At 35.7% G+C, this 21851-nt stretch overlaps 1 protein-coding gene across 2 annotated transcripts in view; it reads left to right on the top strand.

Moving 5' to 3' along the window:
• LOC120531531 (vacuole membrane protein 1-like) overlaps positions 1–21851 on the top strand; it is a 126928-nt gene that overhangs the window by 39460 nt on the left and 65617 nt on the right. For both annotated transcript variants that reach the window (XM_039757025.1, XM_039757026.1), the window contains exons 6-7: positions 8519–8686; positions 18145–18276. In XM_039757025.1, coding sequence (XP_039612959.1) covers positions 8519–8686; positions 18145–18276 — 300 coding nt within the window. The remainder of the gene's footprint in view (positions 1–8518; positions 8687–18144; positions 18277–21851) is intronic.

Raw genomic sequence — 21851 nt, forward strand, 5'->3', positions numbered from 1 at the left:
TTTTTTAAACTGTTTAAATAATAAAAGTAAAATCGGAAATATGATAGCTATTTTCCATTATGTTTAGTTTGGTATGATGAATGCAACAGCAAGAGTGAAGCGGAATAGGATCAGGAGCAAAAAAACACTTTTAGGGTACCAGGGAAGTGTTTAAAATCCATTTTAGTTCACCCATTAACCAAAAAGCAGAGAAATGTGTTGGAAAAATGTGTCCATTTTATAAATGACATTACATTAGTACAAACCGGATTCCAAAAAAGTGGGGACACTAAACAAATTGTGAATAAAAACTGAATGCAATGATGTGGAGATGGCAAATGTCAATATTTTATTTGTAATAGAACGTAGATGACAGATCAAACGTTTAATCCGAGTAAATGTATCATTTCAAAGGAAAAATATGTTGATTCAAAATTTCACGGTGTCAACAAATCCCAAAAAAGTTGGGACAAGTAGCAATAAGAGGCTGGAAAAAGTAAATTTGAGCATAAAGAAGAGCTGGAAGACCAATAAACACTAATTAGGTCAATTGGCAACATGATTGGGTATAAAAAGAGCTTCTCAGAGTGGCAGTGTCTCTCAGAAGCCAAGATGGGTAGAGGATCACCAATTCCCACAATGTTGTGCAGAAAGATAGTGGAGCAATATCAGAAAGGTGTTACCCAGCGAAAAATTGCAAAGACTTTGCATCTATCATCATCAACTGTGCATAACATCATCCGAAGATTCAGAGAATCTGGAACAATCTCTGTGCGTAAGGGTCAAGGCCGTAAAACCATACTGGATGCCCGTGATCTCCGGCCCTTAAACGACACTGCACCACAAACAGGAATGCTACTGTAAAGGAAATCACAGAATGGGCTCAGGAATACTTCCAGAAACCATTGTCAGTGAACACAATCCACCGTGCCATCCGCCATTGCCAGCTGAAACTCTACAGTGCAAAGAAGAAGCCATTTCTAAGCAAGATCCACAAGCTCAGGCATTGTCACTGGGCCAGGGATCATTTAAAATGGAGTGTGGCAAAATGGAAGACTGTTCTGTGGTCAGGCGAGTCACGATTCAAGTTCTTTTGGAAATCTGGGACGCCATGTCATCCGGACCAAAGAGGACAAGGACAACCCAAGTTGTTATCAACGCTCAGTTCAGAAGCCTGCATCTCTGATGGTATGGGGTTGCATGAGTGCGTGTGGCATGGGCAGCTTGCATGTCTGGAAAGGCACCATCAATGCAGAAAAATATATTCAGGTTCTAGAACAACATATGCTCCCATCCAGACGTCATCTCTTTCAGGGAAGACCCTGCATTTTTCAACAAGATAATGCCAGACCACATTCTGCATCAATCACAACATCATGGCTGCGTAGGAGAAGGATCCGGGTACTGAAATGGCCAGTCTGCAGTCCAGATCTTTCAACTATAGAGAACATTTGGCGCATCATAAAGAGGAAGGTGCGACAAAGAAGGCCCAAGACGATTGAACAGTTAGAGGCCTGTATTAGACAAGAATGGGAGAGCATTCCTATTTCTAAACTTGAGAAACTGGTCTCCTCGGTCCCCAGACGTCTGTTGAGTGTTGTAAGAAGAAGGGGAGATGCCACACAGTGGTGAAAATGGCCTTGTCCCAACTTTTTTGGGATTTGTTGAAACCATGAAATTCTGAATCAACATATTTTTCCCTTAAAATGATACATTTTCTCAGTTTAAACTTTTGTTCCGTGATTTATGTTCTATTCTGAATAAAATATTAGAATTTGGCACCTCCACATCATTGCATTCAGTTTTTATTCACGATTTGTATAGTGTCCCAACTTTTTTGGAATCCGGTTTGTATATACACATATATATATATACAGTAATCCCTCCTCGATTGCTGGGGTTCCGTTCCAGACCCCCCCGCGATAGGTGAAAATCTGCAAAGTAGAAACCATATGTTTGTATGGTTATTTTTATATATTTTAAGCCCTTATAAACTCTCCCACACTGTTTACAAATATTCCCCGCAGAGTTATACGGCATAATCTCTTTGTATTCTCTTAGATATTAGGTAAGATTCATTGAAATTATGTATGTAAACACACTGTTTATATACAGTAAAACCTAAATATTATGTTAAAGGTATTAAGTGTCTCCGATATCACATATGTTACAGCCATTACGATACACAGGCCACCAGCAATAAATACGTACAATGCAAGAAAAATAGTATACCGTAAATGTGTGTACAGTGACACTAAACGTACATACATGTACTAAGTACTGTAAGTAGAAAATTAATTATGGTTACTCACCAACAATGACACGATGACTTGTCCGATAACGATGAGTTTAATTTTACTGCACAACAAAGGAGAGCGTTACAGCCCTTAAAGGAGCCTCTTCAGGCGATTGTGTAGCACTGCCGTTGTTCTTCTTCCTGCAGTCTTCAATCCAAATCCCTAAAGCAGATTCCATCCAGACTACTGCCTTATTACATCTACTTACAACTCGTTTTGCACCCTGGTTAAAAGGACACTGCAGTCGTAGATCTTATATTCCTTTCCTACTTTTTAAATAAAAAGAATCGTAGCCTTCAACAAATCCAAAACGTGTACCTTTTAGGCAATCGTTAACATCTTCTTCTTGCGCTTGAGCACGGCACCTGAAGCAGTAGCAGATCGTTTTGGAGCCATAATGAAGGGCTTGACTATGCACAAAGATAAACACAAAAGAGCACAACTCTTTACACAGCGAAACACGTTGATGCTGAATGAGCGAGACGAGACTTCCTGGTTAACACTGCATTCAGCAGGCAGGAACTTGACTGCGTGCTCTGATTGGTTAGCTTCTCAGTCAGGAGATCTTAACTGCATGCTCTGATTGGTTAGCTTCTCAGTCATCCGCCAATAGCGTCCCTTGTATGAAATCAACTGGGCAAACCAACTGAGGAAGCATGTACAGAAAGTAAAAAGACGCATTGTCCGCAGAACCCGCGAAGCAGCGAAAAATCCGAGATATACATTTACATATGCTTACATATAAAATCCGCGATAGAGCGAAACCGCGAAAGTCAAAGCGCGATATAGCGAGGGATTACTGTATAGCAAAATACCCGCGGTTCGCAGCGGCAAAGTACTGCCTTAAAAGTTTTATTAAGAAGAAATTTAAATCTTTTTAAACTGAGGGAAACTATACCAATAATTATTTGTTAAGGATCTCTTTGTATACTACATTGTGAGTTTGGCCCTCCGGTTGTAATATGACCAAGCTGTGCGCTGAGCTTACTCTTCAGCATGCAACGTACAGTTGGCCTTGTGAACAGTAATCTTGTTTCAAATCTCACAGCTTGGATTGCTGCTGTCATAATCAGTTTGAGTTTCATGGTTTGTTTCAATTACGACAGTATTTGTGGGACTTGTGTTGAAGAGACATTCGGCATCTGTCAAGTGCTGTAAGTATACAACCAGTTTCATCGATAACTTCACATCCAGCCTTTGAGAGTTTAAACATTCATAAACATCAAAGCGTCCACTACTGAAATTGTCACCTGTGAATCTAAGATGTTGAAGAGGCATTGGTGGTTGTCCAAAGGTATAAAATATTTGGCCATTTCGGTACACTTGAAAGCGACAACCGAATAATTCAGGGGTAGCCATCAACTCATGTGTAGATGCATAGGTGAAGGGCTTAAGCATTTCACTCTTATAGTGCTCCTGTGTAGTATAATTATCTCCTGTACTGTCATCAGTCCACACCTTGAACCTGTCCCAGTCATTCAATACATAAGACACAAAGTTCCTCCGGATATCAAGAGTGAGCCTGATATGGCCGTGCAATATGTAACAAAGAGAATGGAGAAGGTAGGTGCCATCTCCGGGCATGGAAACCACTCGGTAAGTGACAGTTCTTTGATCGATGGTGATTACCTCGACAGACATGTTAATGGGGGTACGGTTGGAATGATAAAGGAAATGGGTACCTGAACAACGTAAAGTAAGTCTAAAATACCTACACAATAACTGTAATCATAATAAATGAACAATTTAAACAGTGGAGAAGCCGTGGATTAAATAAAAAGGCTGTAGTTATCAGCACACGTGAATCCCGTGGCGAAGCAAGGAGGGAATGTAGAGACTGGAGTGATGGATGGCCTTATATAGGCAGGCAGCCAACAACGTGGGAGGCGTTTGGATAGGGGACCCAACGCCGCCTCACACGGTGACCGAGCTGCAGGCTATGGACGTATATATGTACGTAAGTAGGATTCAGTTAGCGTTGGGAACCCGCGTATCAAATTTCTTGAAGATGGGCCCATAAGTAACAAAGACTGTTAAAAAGTTCCAAATGGCGGCCAACAGTGGCATCATACCACCGAAATAAGTACCAAATTTCAGCCTTCTACCTACACAGGAAGTTGGAGAATTAGTGACGTTGGAAAGTTCAATATGGTGGCTAAAAGTGGCGTCATGCCACCAAAATAAGTACTTACATTGGTTTTGGTTAGCGCAGGGAAGCCGCCTACCAAATTTCGTGAAGATGGGGCCATAAATAAGAAAGTTCAACATAGAGGACGTTGTTGACCGTTATCGACCGTTATGACCGTTACGTGTAGAATTTCGAAATGAAACCTGTTTAACTTTTGTAAGTAAGCTGTAAGGAATAAGCCTGCCAATAGATGGCAATACCCTACAAAAACCTCCTCACGTATATGAAAAGACAGTGCCAGGAACTGCCTTTCAAGATGTTCTTCAGCCGCGCACCCAGACACCCACTGCCTACTCCTTGTACTTCTTCACTGAAGACAACAATGCACCTGCTGAAGATACTGCACCACCTCTGAAGACTCTCCTACTGAGGTCGTGCCTTCATAGGTTAGTGGTTGTGTGCAATTAAATGTACAGTGCAATAATCTACTAGATAAAAGCGTTCGGGATTGTCCTTACGTCTCGTGAGTGCAAAGCGTAGCGGTATTCCGCTTATTACAGACTTGCGGCTTGAGGTACAAAGCGACGCGATGTGAGCAGAGTTCTGGTGCTGTCATCGTTCCCTTGCTTTTGTGCACGATGCGCTGGAAAAATAGACCAAATTATGTCTCTGGAAATAATTAATGTTGATGGAGTACAAATGCCTCACTGCATAGTAAATATCAGGGGAGATGGTGCTTGCTTATTCTCATCTATAGCTTATTTAGTGCATGAAACTCCGTCTTTAGCGGTACAGATTCGGGCTGACTTTGTACGACTTTGGACAGGCACTTGAGGGGATAAAAAAAAAAACGTAGGTTTTCGGGAGATGTTATGAATTGGCACTTTGATGTTCTCATTCTCTACACTTACATGCCTGATGTACACATGGAGCGCACAAAAATTGAGGATAAAAGTCGGTCGCCTTAAAAGGCGAGTGCACCTAGTAATATGATATTTGTAACGTCTAATATGTCTTTTTTTTCTCTTATTTTGTCTAATATATTGGGTAATACGAGTGTAATGGTGACTAAAGGGTGTTATTTCATGTCTAGAGGGCTCTAATAATGTTAAAAAATGTATTTAGAAGGTCGTAAGCAGGTTTTCTATACTCTAACTGTGAAAATATTCGATTTATAAATAAAGAATCCTACTTCGCGAAAAATCATTTATCACAGTAGAGCCTGGAACGGATTAACCGTGATAAACGAGGGTTCACTGTAAAGTCATATTGAAGCTCATTTAAAGTTTGCTATACAACATTTGGACCAAAGTTGGACTTTTTGACTGTCATACTAAAGACCCTGTTTGGAGGAGAAACAACACTGCACCTGAAAAACACTATACCAGCAATAAAGTATAGAGGTAGAAGCATCATGGTGTGGGTCTGTTTATAATCTCATGGCACTGGCAGACTTCATGTAATTTGAAGGAAAGATGAATGGGGCCATGTATTGAGAGATGCTTGTAATGAATCTACTGTTATTCACCAGGATGATGAGGATGAGACATGGGTAAACCTTCCAGCAGTACAACAATCCGAAACATGCAGCAAAGGAAACTCAACTGGTTTCAGAGAAAGAAAATCAAGTTGTTAGAATGGCCCAGGTAATCACCTGACATAAATCCAATTAACCATTCGTGGAAGGAACTAAAGATCAGGGCTCACATGAGGGCCCCCCAGAATCTTCAAGATTTAAAGACAGTCACTTTAAAAGAATGGGTAAAAAAATCACACCTGAGCACTCAGGCATTTGATTAAAGGAAGTGTCTTGAAGATGTCTTTCCAAACAAAGGCTTCTCCTCTAAGTGTTAAATTAGTGTGTTCAATACTTTTTCCCTGTGTCATTCCACTTTATTACACATACCTTTTATTTATGGCCTTAATATTGTGAATTCTTTATACTTGTGGATTTCTTGAGTTAATACCAATGTCTGGTGAGAATTTCATACGAATAGCCTCATTGGAAATATATTTACTGAAAAAAATGTCAATGTGTTCAATTTCCCCCCCACTATGTTTAGTACTTTAATAGTTTGTTCTTTTTGATTTTATTGTTGTTATTTCAAATCTAGAAAAACTACATCCATACATACTTTTTCATAAAAGCTTCTTCCAGTGCTGTGGGAGTTGCCTTTTCAGGTTGCTCTTGGCTCATCGCAGGAAATAGACTTGGACACATTCACATACACCTAAACCATTCACACATGTACCAATCAACCTAAACAGTACATTTCTGGCATGCAAGTCAAAAATTGGCATATTCTGAAATAGTGGAGTGGAATAGTGACATTTGATCAAATTAGGGGAGTGGTGACACACATGTAACTGAGAGCCATGGCGTGGTGCAATACAATTACATTCAGTCAAAGAGAGAACCCCATAAAAGTTCACTCAGTGTAATTCAGTCACGTTTAATTGGACGGAGGTACCCCACCTGAAATTGTGCAAGATGGCATGGCGGGGCATGACATGTTATAAATACATTCAATTGTAGTGTGGCTCCCCTTAAATGTTTGTACGGCATTATTTTGTGTGGTCCTCAAGTGAAACTTTGAGTAGGTAAAGCATTACTGTACTTCACCATTACATTAGGAACTTGAATCTGGAAGAGCACAGCTCAGAAAACTAACACATTTACAATATGAAGCAGACAACGTCCAGATATGGTAATTGAACTCTTAATGCTTGAACTGTAAAAATGCATGCCACAGCACTTCCAAGTTATACTATAACCAATACTTTAAAGTCAAGCATAGTATCAAGTCTTTCTGCAAATGTGTAATTCACTGAAAAGTTAAAAATACTTGCAATCTGTAACTTTTCTAGGACTTCCCCAACCATATGTTTTGTGTGTAAATGAGCTGTTGCATACGCAATTTGTTTCTTATCTTATACACACAGCTGTGACATGTGGTATGACTTATCAGTCATAGACAACTACACATCATTGAGATGCTCTAAACCTCGGGTATCCAATGGTAATGAGCCTTTTACTGTGCATGCCTTGACACAGGTGGGATCTTTGACAATTCATATTTACTTAGCTATGATGTGCTTCTCACCTTGGCATATAAGTGTGCAAATCACATATTTTACTAATGAAAGTGAGCAGACAACATGGAAACTTGTGAATAATTTCAAAGAAGAAACCCCTGGATATGTAAAGAAACATTTATCACGTGCAATTGGCTTGTGGGTTTATTGTAACATACACAAACAACAAGCTTTCTATTTTTTCTTCAGTGTTTAAGTGAATACTAAAAATGCTTGTAGATACCATGTGTGCTAGAACATCTTTGTAAAGCTCTTCATTTAATCTTAAACATAAACTTAATATGCTCGAAGTTTTGCTTTTTTTTTTTAGCTGTTAGGTAAAAATATAAAATGTTAATTTAATTTTATGGTTCATATGATTGTACAATCCCTAATAAAACCTGATTGCTAATTTCTTGTATACCAGACTGGGTTTTAAAATAAAAAACCCATGGTGGTATTAATTTTTCAAAAAAAAAACTAAAAAAACCTTAAAGACATATGTATGTGATTATTGCAATTATGGGACTTTTTAGGAAATTTTTGGACAGTCTTGATCTAAGAAACATATCAGACAGATTAATTACTTTTGAGTGTACTTAAATTGTATTTAACATATAAGCTGCAAATAGTACCTGAGAAGCAATCCCACAGGTAATACTTGAAATTGCTGCACATTGAGCAGTCTGGTTTGAATAGAGAGGACCAGTACCAAGAACTTTAGTGTTAATTACAGCATAGACGAAATCCCCATTAATATATTCTTTTACATATGTAATTAATTGTCCATGACCAGCTTGCATTGATATATTATTGATTTTCTCACAATGAAGATGGTGTTGCACTTCATGGTAATAAAGTTAATTTACAGCCTTTGATTTCTCTGCAATTGTGGATTGTTTAAATTAAGAGATTCAGATTTTTGGAAAACTTGTCATAGTTGATTAATATTTACATGGGGTTTTAATTTGTTTCCGAATAAGTTACTCCTCTGTTTCTTATATATTTTTCTTTGTTGTGTTTTTTCCCCTCTGTTTAGGGTCCACATATAGCTTCTGTAACACTGGCTGCCTATGAATGTAACTCTGTCAATTTTCCTGAGCCTCCATATCCAGATAAAATAGTTTGCCCTGAAGTAGAAGAGCTACAGAGTACTATATCTCTTTGGGACATCATCTCCAAAGTGCGGTTGGAGGCCTGTATGTGGGTAAGACTGAAGCAAACCTGTGGAGCTTTATTAAACTATTGTAAAGACTTCAACTCCCATAATCCTAAAGTTTGAGTAACTAGATGAATGGGTGGCTATGCTGCTGTATAAATATCATAAAACATAGATTGTTATGATAGTCTGCAGTTAAATATATATCAAAGTTTAATGGTGGTTAATTGTAATTTATTAAGATTATTTACAAATAAATTAAGATTCTTTATAAAACAATCAAATGAACTAATATTTAGAGGTGTATACTTAATGTATAATCAAACAAAAAGAATATGCCATTTTATCATCCAAATATAATAATAATAATAATAATTAATAATGCATTTTATTTATATAGCCCCTTTCCCATGCTCAAAGTGCTTCACAAATATTTGAATGGGTACAAAATTAATAGCACAGAAAAAGATCAAATTACTTATAATGGATACACATTAATGCCAAACATTAAACACATACAATAGGTTAATATAAAAAACAAAGTTTGGAATTAAAATAAGAAACAACAATCAGGATTTAAAAGCAAAACAAGATACAACATGCTAGAAGAGAACCAAGAGCAAATAATTTGTTTAATATTACATGTTGGGATGTCAATGAAAATGTAACTGGCCCACAAGAATGACCAGCTATTAAAGACGATTTAACTGAGGAAGACCCATTGTATTGTGGAGAATGATCAGTAAGATAAATCCAGATTTTATTATTAGATTAGATTCAACTTTATTGTTCTTGAACACAGTACCATGTCAATAAAATGCAGTTTAGCAACTAACCTTTAATTGCAAGTAATCAGATAATAAATATACAGTATAGAATAGTGTGGTTTTGTACAAATAAGAATACTGTAAGTGGGTATATATACAAAATGATTTGTGAAAGTTAAAATATAACAAGGATAGTATTTTGCAAGTAACGCATGAATAGAGCATAATAAGTGCAGTAAAGTATAAAAAGTGTAAATAACAAACAGTACATTTCTAAATTATCAGCCAAATACCTGACATACAGTTGGTATTCGTTTAATGTTAAGATCAGATCTAACAGTTGTGGCCAGACTGACTCCCTGACCTGAGCCATGATCTGCTGCATAGTAAACAAGTCCAGATGGAGTCTATTCGTTTAGAGACACAAATTAAATAGATATTTACAATGTGTCACTTAACAATAACATACAAAGGCTACAGTGCAAAATTAATTCATACAGTAGTGCTTCACCATGTGATGGACCCTGTGTTAAATGAAACGATGGTAGCAGTTGAAAGTTCATTGCACACAGATCTATATTTAGGGTTTATTTCAGTGTAGCATGTTTGGCAAATTGACACTCTTGTGATCAAAAAACTTACAGCTGGATGGTGTAGTTTAAAACAAGCAGTACTGCAGAATGTCAGAATGTTTATGAATAGTCCAGACTGAACACTACATCTGGATAGAGTGTAACATAGTAAAGCCCTTCATGAAAGTAGAATGTAAATACATGGAGTAACCATATAAGAGACAAAGAAAAGCAATTAATTACTGGACAATGGCAGATTTAAGGTCTTAGTATAGTAAGTTTTCACAGAAAAGCTGATGCCAGTGGGTTAGCAGTTCACTCAAATGTCCAGAAATACACAATGAGATGCACAAAAATCAGTCAGAGAAGTTTGCATGGCTATCATATAACAGAAAGTATCCGCTGATGAAGACGGTCATTAGTGTAGCACCACTCCAAGGACCAAACAAACAGGTAGTGCTGGGAGAAATGCTGCATATTGGAGAAAACAGTGAATGTTAGATGTCGGCGTTGCTTAAATAAAAAAATAAGGCAGAAGCCCTAGCAAACAATTGAAAAAGTTTAAATAAAGCTTAACACAAGTATATTCATACTAACTGGTCCAATCCCAATCAAAGATGAAAAAGTATTAAATTATAGTCTTGAGTAAAACCATAAAAAAATGACTGTGAAAGAAATAAAAAAAAAAATATAAAAATGCAGGTAGAGTAGTGGCAACAAGTATGCGCCATAGTTTCACAGAACTCGCCAATATTATATATTAAAAATATTTGTCAAGAGCATGATCAGTACTGGAATCTCATTTAGAAAAGCTAAAATAAACAAAAATTGTGGGTCATTGTTATGGCAACTAATTAAAGAAGCAAAGCATAATTTTATCTTGTATGGGGCTTAGTTACTTTCTTTTCTCCACTTTCCTCTAACTTTCTTGCTCCTTCACTTAGTCTTAATTTCATAGCAGTTGTTGCAGTGTAATTTAAAGAGGTTAATATAGCAGCTGTTGTATGGTAAATGGTTTCACTTTCTTGTTTAGATGTGCTTTATTTTGGGACGGGCATGTTCCATTAACCTTGCATGAAGATATATGTGTGTGATATGAATTTGAATACTTATTAAAACTCACACACTCTTATAGGATATTTAACATCTGCGGGAAGGTTGCAAACTGCAGTTTCCTGGCAAGAGGCAGGAGTCTGACACATTAGTTCTTAAACTGGAATGTAATCCTTGGTGGTTGGCTAAAGAGTGATTTCATCTTAAATGTATCTGCCTCCATTAAGACAGGTTCTAGTACTGGATGTGATAGGAGTGGATCCTGCAGTGCCAGGATGACCTTTGTTTTTTCCATGTCTATTCTCTTTTTCTCACTGTGCATACTAAGGAAAATATCCTTGTAATTTGAAAGGAAAATGATTAAATAAGTTACATTTTGTAATTGTGTTATCAGAGGATTTAACTTATTTAAGCCAAAATAGTGCAACCACTGCACTGTTTAGCCTAATTGTTCATTATGATAGGGTTTTATGTTATAAGATTAAATTGTGTTGCTTTCTGTCTCAAACCCATCTATTTAAACAGTGTGTGGATTGTTTAAATTATTCTTATGATGCCTTGTTGGACATATTATTACTTTAGGAGCTGTTGCAACCAACCCATGCTGCACTTTGTAGCCACTGGCTACACCTAACATGTGAGGTAAGCGTGGTTTGAATTGGTTGTCATTAGGCCATGTAACAGTTTTAAATCAGTGAAAATGAGGAAGAGGTGAAGTGACTTGGGACTTAGGAAGGGGTTGAACAGATATTGTATTTTGGGAGAGGCAGAAATGCAGGGTGAAGAGATCCAAGCAACCAAGTTTGTGACAGCTGTTGAAGCTGTGGATTTTATTTTTTTTCATGTGAAATCAGATTTTCTTTAATGTTTTTTCATCATTTTCATGTCGTGCATAATTTTACATCTTAAAGTTCTCCTGCAAACATGCTGGATTTCCAGCATATGGCTATTTTTTGATAATTAATATTTCCTATCATTTATGCCATTTTATTATTACTGCAGTAACTGTGTAAGAAAACAATATTGCCATTTTTAGATGCATTTTAACAAATCATGTAATGCTATTCTAGCAATTACCAATGTTAGGGAAGCAGGGTAATCTTCTAACCAGTTGTCAGCTACCTGCTTTCTGTGAGCTGTGAGCATGCTGTGAACACAAATTCAAAATCTCCACTTGAAATGGAATCAAAGTTAGTTAAGGCTGAGGAAAGACATGTAAAATAAGTTGTTAAAAACCAATGGTGATGAGTGTGGTTCAGGAAAAGGCAGGATGAAGGACAACGCCTTGATACTTGGTGTCTTAAATTACACAAATTTGTTTCTGCACTGTGAGTTTAGCTACAATATTGCACAAATGTTACAGCATGATGTGGAAGAAATGCACAGGTTAGCTATTTTTGCTAAATTACATTAACACTGTCTGGAGCAACAGCCACCACAACTGCCACTGCATCTACATCAGACTGTATGCAACAACAAAAAATAAAATAAAAAAAATTGCAGTTAACTTTACTTACCTCTGTCTGTAAACAATTGTTTTCTTAATTCATGTTGTTGCACTGTCATTTTTTTATTTTCATAGCTGTGATGAAAAAGGAATCACATTAAAGTTTTTCTTGTTTACAAATATATTAGCAATTTTCATTTTTATTCCAAACATTCTGCTAATTAAATATTCATTTCTTATATAAAAAGCAAGCACCTGAGGTATGCTAATTGATTCAAATGTGTTATTTATATAAAATAGAAATTGTTGTAGAAATGCATTTTTCATGTTTTAAGTTATTGTAGATTTTTTTTAATAACTCCCAATTCAAATTTAAACACTAAGCTCGATTAAAACTTTTGCTGGAAAATTCACTGTGTACTATTGTGACCATAAGGCTTCTAGTAAATAGCCAGTTTTAGTTTTTATGGTGTCATCCTATGAGCTTTCTTATAGTTGTGTGCAACTCCACTAAGCTTAAATTTATCTCCTGACAGAAGATTTTATTTTATATACCAACTTTCATGGAGTTCTTAACCACAGTCCACTTTATAACATGATACATACATTTCACTATTTTTAAATAAAAATAAATTACCAAACACCTTCTTATGTAAAGCTATATACTTTTGTCACTGCTACCACAAAAATTTCAGAACAGAAATAGGTTTTTTTTTAGCCTGGTACCTTTTGCAAATGTTTGACATCTTAGTTACCTATGCCCATTTTTATTAAATGTTTTTTCTTAGTGCTAATTTATCCATTAAGCATGTTTCTTTTTCAGTGTTGTAATATGTGAAATGTGCAACCAACCTATTCAGTACAGTGATTCCTCCTCGATCATGGGGGTTGCGTTCCAGAACCCCCCACGAAAGGTGAAAATCCGCGAAGTAAAAACCATATGTTTATGTTGTTATTTTTATATTGTCACACATGGGTCACAGATTTGCACAGAAACACAGGAGGTTGTAGAGGCAGGGACTTAAAAACACTGCAAACAAATATTTGTCTCTTTGTCAAAAGTTTAAACTGTGTTCCATGACAGGACAGAGATGACAGTTCCGTCCCACATTTAAAAGAATGCAAACGTATCTTCCTCTTCAAAGGAGTGCTCGTAAGGAGCAGAGAATGTGAGAGAGAGAGAATGTGAGAGAGAGAGAGAGAGAGAAGCAAGCAATCAAAAATCAACAGGGCTATTCAGGCTTTTAAGTATGCGAAGCACCGCCCAACAAACAGCCACAAGAGGGGAGCAATGTGAAGGTAGTCTTTAAGCATTTTTTAGATGAGCGTCCGTATACTTTAGGCCAGTGTGCAAACAGCCCCTCTGCTCACACCCCTTCCAGGGGAGCAGAGAATGTCATAGAGAGAGAAAAGCAAACAATCAAAAATCAATAGATGCTGTTAGGGCTTTTAAGTATGCGAAGCACCACGGGAAGCATACCGTATATCATTGAGGAGTTTTATTTAATACATAATACGTGCTCTGATTGGGTAGCTTCTCAGCCATCTGCCAGTAGCGTCCCTTGTATGAAATCAAACCAACTGAGGAAGCATGTACCATAAATTAAAAAAACCCATTGTCCGCGAACCAGTGAAAAATCTTTAAAATATATTTAGATATGCTTACATATGAAATCCGCGATGGAGTGAAGCTGCGAAAGTCAAAGCGCGATATAGCGAGGGATCACTGTATCATCAATAACATTCTAATACCTTTTAAATGTCATTGCTTTCTGGCTTTTAACATCTATAAGCTACTTTCCACTTTATAGCTGCAAGTGTTAGGCCAGTGATTATTGGGTCATAATTTGCCAAGGTTAATTTCATTAAAAATATTTGCTAGTCTTACAGTTTAGCAAGAGTAGACCTTTGATATACGGCCTTGTAGAGAATGTTTATACATCTGTTAACCCTCTTTATGCTTGGAGTAAATGTTTTAAAAATCTTCTCTAAAGCAAATTTGACAAATTTAATTGTAATAACCTGGTGGAAAGAATAAAAGATGTCCTTAAAAGCTGGTCACATTTTCATCTTACATTAGCTGAGGGAGTTAACATTGTTAAAATTATTATCCTCCTAGACTGTCTGTATCCTTTTTAGTGGCTGCAACTTTGTGCATTTGGAACACACAGAAATCACTCATCAAAAAAGGTAATCTTCAGTGATCTAAAGCTGAGAAGGGTGTAACACTGCCTAATTTCCACATCTGCTACTGTAAATATACACATTATGAGATTATGGAAGGTAGCAGAAGGTGACAAATTTAGAATATGTTACCAAAACAGGAAACACTATGGACCTTAGATGTTTGATTTCAGTTACACCCTCATAAGATATACATGTTTCCTCCATTTTTAATGTGCACAATATTTAACATTTTTGTTAGATCTATGTTGGAGATTAAATTTTGGATTTTTCTTTGAATGGCCTCTCATTTATCAAACCCTTATCAGTAGCACAAAACTCCTGAAAGCACTACTCTCAGGATTATGTAGCCTCCTCTGCCTGTCTCTACGGAAGTCTATATATATATATATATATATATATATATATATATATATATATATATATATATATATATATATATATATATATATATATATATATATATAGATAGATAGATAGATAGATAGATAGATAGATAGATAGATAGATAGATAGATAGATAGATAGATAGAGAGAGAGAGAGAGAGAGAGAGAGAGAGAGAGAGAGAGAGAGAGAGAGAGAGAGAGAGAGAGAGAGAGAGAGAGAGAGAGAGAGAGAGAGAGAGAGAGAGAGAGATATAGTGACTTGCTTAGAAAGTTAAGTAGAAGGTTAAAATACGTGGTTGAGTTTTCTTTTGAAGTTAAATTTTATGTTAAAGCAAACATTCTAAACTCTTAAGTTGAAAGAAGATAACATGCATTTGTATATAGTATTCTAGCAGAACAACTTCATGCTAGAACATTTGAGTCTGTTTTTAATATGTATTTATTAAGTTTTAATAAGGAAAGTCATTTAGTGAAAGGTTAAACATTGCCTCCTGTTTTAGCATTGCTAGATAAGGTTCAGGAAAGTAAAAAGCCTGAAGCTATTAGTTCTGTTATTTGGTTTTCCTTGCATAGAAATTTGAATCAATTGTAGTTTGCTTAAAGAGTAATTTGCATTTAATTTGTAAGTGTTCCTTTTCATTTTTAACCTGTTGACTTGGTCTTTAACTTTTTAAAATGAGTAGAGACATCATCTTCCTGAACTTTCTTTAGGTATGAACTTCCTGAATAACTGAGGAGCAGATGCAGTTTCTTGTCCACAATTGTAAATGACTTAATTCCTGACCTGTGTTGATTTTTTTTTTCTTTCTTACAATGGATATGTTATACTTCTTTGTAAAATATACCTGTAGCTGAAAACGCTTGCTGATCACAGTGTAGGTCACATTTGATTTTTTTAATGACAAAAGTTGTCACAGCTATTGTATGAAGTAGTGGTGCTGATCTGAAAGCCACTGAACATGCCTAAAGACATACATTAGGTAGCACATGGCTTAATTTGATAGTACTCTAGCTGTGGGAATAGTTAGAATTTGTATACTCACTGGTTTGTGACCATATTTTCTTTTATATTATAATGAAAAGCCAATCACCATGTTCATTTAAGATTGGATGGGAATATAGGCTGGGATGAGGGTTTTTACTAGTGCAGTCTTAAAACTGGAATTTCCTTAAATGGGACAACTTGTTCCACAGGACTATTGGATTAAATGCTGCCTTTCAAATTCAAGTTGATTTTGAAAAGCTCTCATTCAAACAGAGAAATTGACAATGATTGAGAAACAATGGTTGGTTGTTTTACCTTGCACTAATTTTGGGATTGTGTTTCTGCAGTTGTGCTGTGCAGTGTTGTGACATTTTTTGAGATCTGGTTTTGCTCATCTTTTTCTTAATTTTGAATGGTTATCTTGATACGTTAATTGCATTAGTACATATAAGTACGTGTCATAAGTGGACTAATTTTTATACGATTCTGTGATACATGTCCTCCATACATACATGACCTTTCTCCATTTCATAAAGCATGTATGCACCACTTTTGTGGTGTTTTTTTATCATTTGTTTAAAAACACTCTTTCAATGGTTGCATCATTTTCTTGAAACTCGTCATTCATATTCATATTCACAGGAGGTCGAGCCTTTCTTTACAGGACTGGGTGTAGGATTTTTCAGACAATCAGGCATATACATCTTTGGGATTTCTAGAGGCAATCCACATAAATCCAGAAGACAACATAATACTTGAGCTCCATATGGACTGACTGTGTGGAAATTCAAACCAAGTCTTCTGGAGCTATAAGACTGTTTTGCTGATGATTATAATAAGGTCTCCAACACAGATAGATAGATAGATAGAGAGAGAGAGAGAGAGGTTGGGAGCATGCACTGATTACACACAAGTGTGCACTGAACCACCTGGATTGGGTTCCAAGTGCAGCCGTCCAATGGGTGACACTTTAGCACCACACTGAACAGTGTGAGGTTTTTTTACGCTGGCTGGCATGCCAATCCTGCCACCAACCCACACGTTTTCCCTGCAAATTGGAGGACCTGCTTGCTGAGCTGGATGCAGATTTCGTCATACTCCGGATGGAGCAATTGCAGGTTAAGGGCCTTGCTCAGGGACCCAACCGAGTAGAGTCACTTCTGGCGTTTATGGGATTCAAACCGGCAACCTTCCAATTGCTGGTGCAGATCCCTAGCCTCGAGCCACCACTCCGCCTAGCTCTCCAACACAGTACAAAATAAATGTGATTGAAGCAGCACCAGACAGGAATTAATTAGCATGATGAGCATGTGCACGTGGCTTTCTAGGCTACTTATTGGGTGCTGTTTAAACAGATGTAATTTGGACAATGCTTAAACTTACCTCATTTCCTTAAATTGAATGAAATCAAACTGCACATAAGTGAAAAGAGACATTGTCTTTTCTGCCTCAAGTACACTCTTGGGTTTTACTGTAGAAAAATCATCCCTTTCCAGGAGTTAAACCTGCAATTGGAAGAGTGGTAGTTGATGAGGTGTAGTATTTAGTCTGTGTGATGTCACTGTCTTTCCACTAGCCCAATATACTTAAATAGTAAATCATTAATTTATTTTCCATACTTTATTTGGAAAAAAAATGTATATGTATTTTTTTTCTCAGAGTCAATTCCAATTTTCCTTTTCATTTTAATATCAATTTGTCATTAAATCTGAGTGGTAGTTCTTAATTTTTAAAACCATTTTTTTAGTGATCACTTTGTTTTGATGCTTAAAGAGCAGTTCTAAATTTCAAAAAAGTCTCATTAAATTATTTTTAATCAGTGTCTAATTAAACATTACATGTCTGAAATAAAAAACAGTTCTAAATATAATTATTTACTACTTGTGAGTGTATTTGTTCTGATTATATACAAGTACAATTAAGGTGAACAATACAGTATTACATTATACAGAATATGAAACTGTGCATGACATATCACCGATGAAGGTAAGATTAATAATTGTACTTTTATGTGAAAAGATGTAAATTATTGTGCTTTTGTATTAACAACTTTTGTAACTCTACTTTTCATAGTTGTTACAATAGTTATGCTGTTCTTTCTCTTGTGTCAGGGTGCCGGCACTGCTATTGGTGAGCTTCCCCCATACTTCATGGCTCGTGCAGCCAGGTTGTCAGGAGCAGAACCAGATGACGAGGACTATGAGGAATTTGAAGAAATGCTGGAACATGCTCAGAGTGCTCAGGTGTGGGTTTGTGAACTTCCTCCCAGCTTTCTAGGTCTTTTCAGTCTGTCTCAAATGCCACTTAATTGTGCAATCATATATGCTTTGCGCAAAGTGTGGTTAACTGTCCCGTTTTGCAGTGTCATGTCTTAGAAACTTGTTTTATCATGACATGTAAAGTAGGAGAAGCCTGATGACAGGAGTGGTGAAGCACGTGCATCCTGGAGCTTGTATGCAGTTTTCACTTCCTCAGTGCAAGACCTAAATCTGTGAAATTATTCTGAAAGTAAAAATAGCTGTTAATGATTCAATTCATCATACTGAACGTGCACATACCTTAAGAGTAACAATTTAATGGGATTTCTGGAAAATGATAAAGCACTATCATTTGAATTTATTCTTGCAGTTCTCTCATTACCTAATTGCACATCAGAAGCTTTTAATTTAAAATATGCTCAGTTTTGGAAGTTTGCTTTGGATTTTGTTAGCCATGTGCTCTGACCAGTTTCACAAAATATGACTAGTTACTTTTATTCAGGTAGTCTTTGCAAATCATAATTGTACATCATGGATTTTGTCAAAAACTTCATGCAGAAAAATAGCATACTTTATGGTGATAATATTTTTATGCGTAACTAAATGTTATGTACAAATTAATTCAAATACAATAATTGTCAACCCATAGAAAATGCAAAATTTACTGAGTTTCCTGTGTCGTGTCTATTACTGTATATGTGTTTTTGCATTAAATATTAGTTGGATATGGGGAATGGAGTACACTAAATATTTACATGAAGGTGATAACATTAAGAACTGTTTTTGTATCTCTTTTATATTAAATAATATATATTTTGCTGCTCTTTAATTTGAATGAATAAAAAAAAAACTATACGGCTATATAAAGCAGATGAGCACCCAACTCTGCAATGGAACATGCAGAAAGAAAGATCAACAGAATTGAGCATACATTTCATGAATGGAAGCTGCTTGAATTTTAAAAATGAATCAAATCTGAACTTAAAAGTCACAATTAGGCTTACTTTACTGTACTGTGTACATCTGATAGTTTTTTTTGGATGTATCTTAAAAAATTATAATTGACCTAAACCATGACTAAGTTTACCCAGAGGTGGTTATTTGGTCATTTGCTTTATGTACAGAAATAATAAAAAGCAAGAAATAAGCGTGAATTTTCTCTATATTGCAGCACCAAATGCAGCATATACAGTACCTTTATAAGAGTCGAAGCAGTGATTTCCATATATGTATTGTATTTAATTTTACTCTTAAAACATTGATGGGTTACATGACTTGCCCATGGTCACACAATGAGTTGATTATGTAGCCTGGACCACCTAAAGACACTCCTTTTAAACACATGATATTGGAATAGATGGATGCTTCAAAGCTTCCTTAACATCAGTGTGTACATAGGGTTAGGGTTTGGATTTGTTACCTCTTTTGGTTATACATTCACTCCATGTTTATAGAAACTTTTAATGCAAAACTGTCCTTAGTGGTTCTGTATTTATCAACAGTTACCAATACTTTAATACAACATATACTTTAGATGGACTATGTAAAAGGTTATTTTTCCATGTATAGTTTAACTTTTTCTTTCTAGGTACAGTCCTTTGCAACAATGTTTTTCACTCATGATAGAAACATCCTTTTTTCATTTTGGAACAAATAAACATATTGGTCTAATACTTTGAGAGATGACTAATTTAAAACAGAAAATGGGTTTCCCCTTTATTATATATCACATCTGTTTATTTTATTACATTGCTGTTTGGTATACTTCTAACTCCTTTATTGGCTTAAAAATGCAAAAAGTTGTAAAAAATACATTTTTTAATAGAAAGTGTTGCCTATTTTAGGCTTTTGTACTTGCCTTCACACACAAATATATTAAGACGTATTTTGCTAGTTGTTTTTGGCATTCTTATCACACCAACTAAGATAGGCTTGGCCTATTTCAGATCATCTTAAATATGCTGTTCTACAGCTTAAATAAACCTCAGCTTTAATTTATAGATTCAAGGAGAAGGAAGTGTGCACTGAAATTGTATGTATTGTATAATGAAGGACCCTTTTGAGCTTGTTAAGTAGATGTCAAAATATAAACCTAAAAAATTAGCAGAGCTAAGCAGAATGTTGGTAAAAAGAGAAATGCTTTTAAAAAAGTATTTTATTTTAGATTTTCAGTAAAAGGAAATGCCTGGACTTTTTTGTAGGTCAGTGTGAGTGAGTGGGAAGAATGGGGTATTAAGATGAATTCCATGATCTGGACAGAGAAAGATTCATGAAACACATTTGGGAGAAGAGAGTGTGCTTTTTGAATTTCTTATTTATGAGAATGTTTACACTGTTAACACAGTTATATTTTTTCAGAAATTGAAACAAATTGAAAGGATATCAGTTTTCATTTTTTTTTTTACTTTAACATAACTTTTTTTTCCACTTTCCCTGACAAATGTGTACATTATGTTTAATTCAAACACTGGTTATTTGCCCTTTTAAATAACAGTGTTTTTTTTTTGAACTGTTGCAATATGTCTTGCCTGGATTAATAAACGCTTTCAAAATTTTAAGAAGTAATACGCTTGGCCATTAATCATTTTGAAGTTAATTGTATTGATGTTGTGCAATGATAACTCATAAAATTTTTCCAATAAATTACCGGCATTGCTTATTATTTGAATTTAGTTATTTTTTTAAATAAATGTGTTATTTTGCTATCATTCTTAGTTACCTGGAGAGTAAAAATCAAAATCAGAGCTAGAAAAAGATAAACTTTCTTAAGCCTCTGCTCTGCTCATTGAAGATGCTGAAATGCAAAGTTCAGTAACTTGCTGGGAGGAAATACAATTCATGCTTTGTGGCAGGCATTGTTTGTAAGGTTCCTACCCACTTGCTTTTGGTTTTTAGTACATTTGGTTTCTTACTCCCTTTGTGAGTCTTATATTCAGAGTAGTCCTTTCTTACATGTGCACTTGTTGACAGCATGGTTCTTTTCATTTTGGTTGGCCTAATAATACATAAGAAATATGTGAAAACTTAAACTTCAGTATTTCTTTATTAAAATATGATTTTTCAATTCAGCAACTTTCTGTGAGACAAAATATTTTTGCCCCTTGAGAATGATTAGAGCAAAGATTTTAGTATGATGTATATAATATTAAGCTTCAGCATTTTTTGACTGGTATGCAGAGCCGCTTAAATGCTCATCGCATTTGGCTAATTATGTAAATACCGACTAAACAGTTAGAATAGACTTCGTTGACTGTGTGGGGTGTGTCTACAGGCTCTAGTTCGCTGTCCTTATGGATCTGTTCAAAAAGCAAGGTTATAAAATTCACTGGCTTTTGTTGAACATGATTGTTTAGACTTTTTCACTTGTGCTTTATTACACCAGGAGTATTTCTTCCTGTTTGTACTTTATATGGATTTCTGTAATTTTTCATGAAGACAGAAGAAATTGTGTTGCTCAACAAGGAAAGCATAGAATTCAACTGCCATTCAAGTGTTCAGTTTTGAGGCAAAACAAGCTTGCTTTTAGCTGGGGCATTTGATAAATGACTGTTTTTGTGCAA

This window comes from Polypterus senegalus, chromosome 6, assembly GCF_016835505.1.
Source record: "Polypterus senegalus isolate Bchr_013 chromosome 6, ASM1683550v1, whole genome shotgun sequence".
NCBI classification, from domain to species: domain Eukaryota; kingdom Metazoa; phylum Chordata; class Cladistia; order Polypteriformes; family Polypteridae; genus Polypterus; species Polypterus senegalus.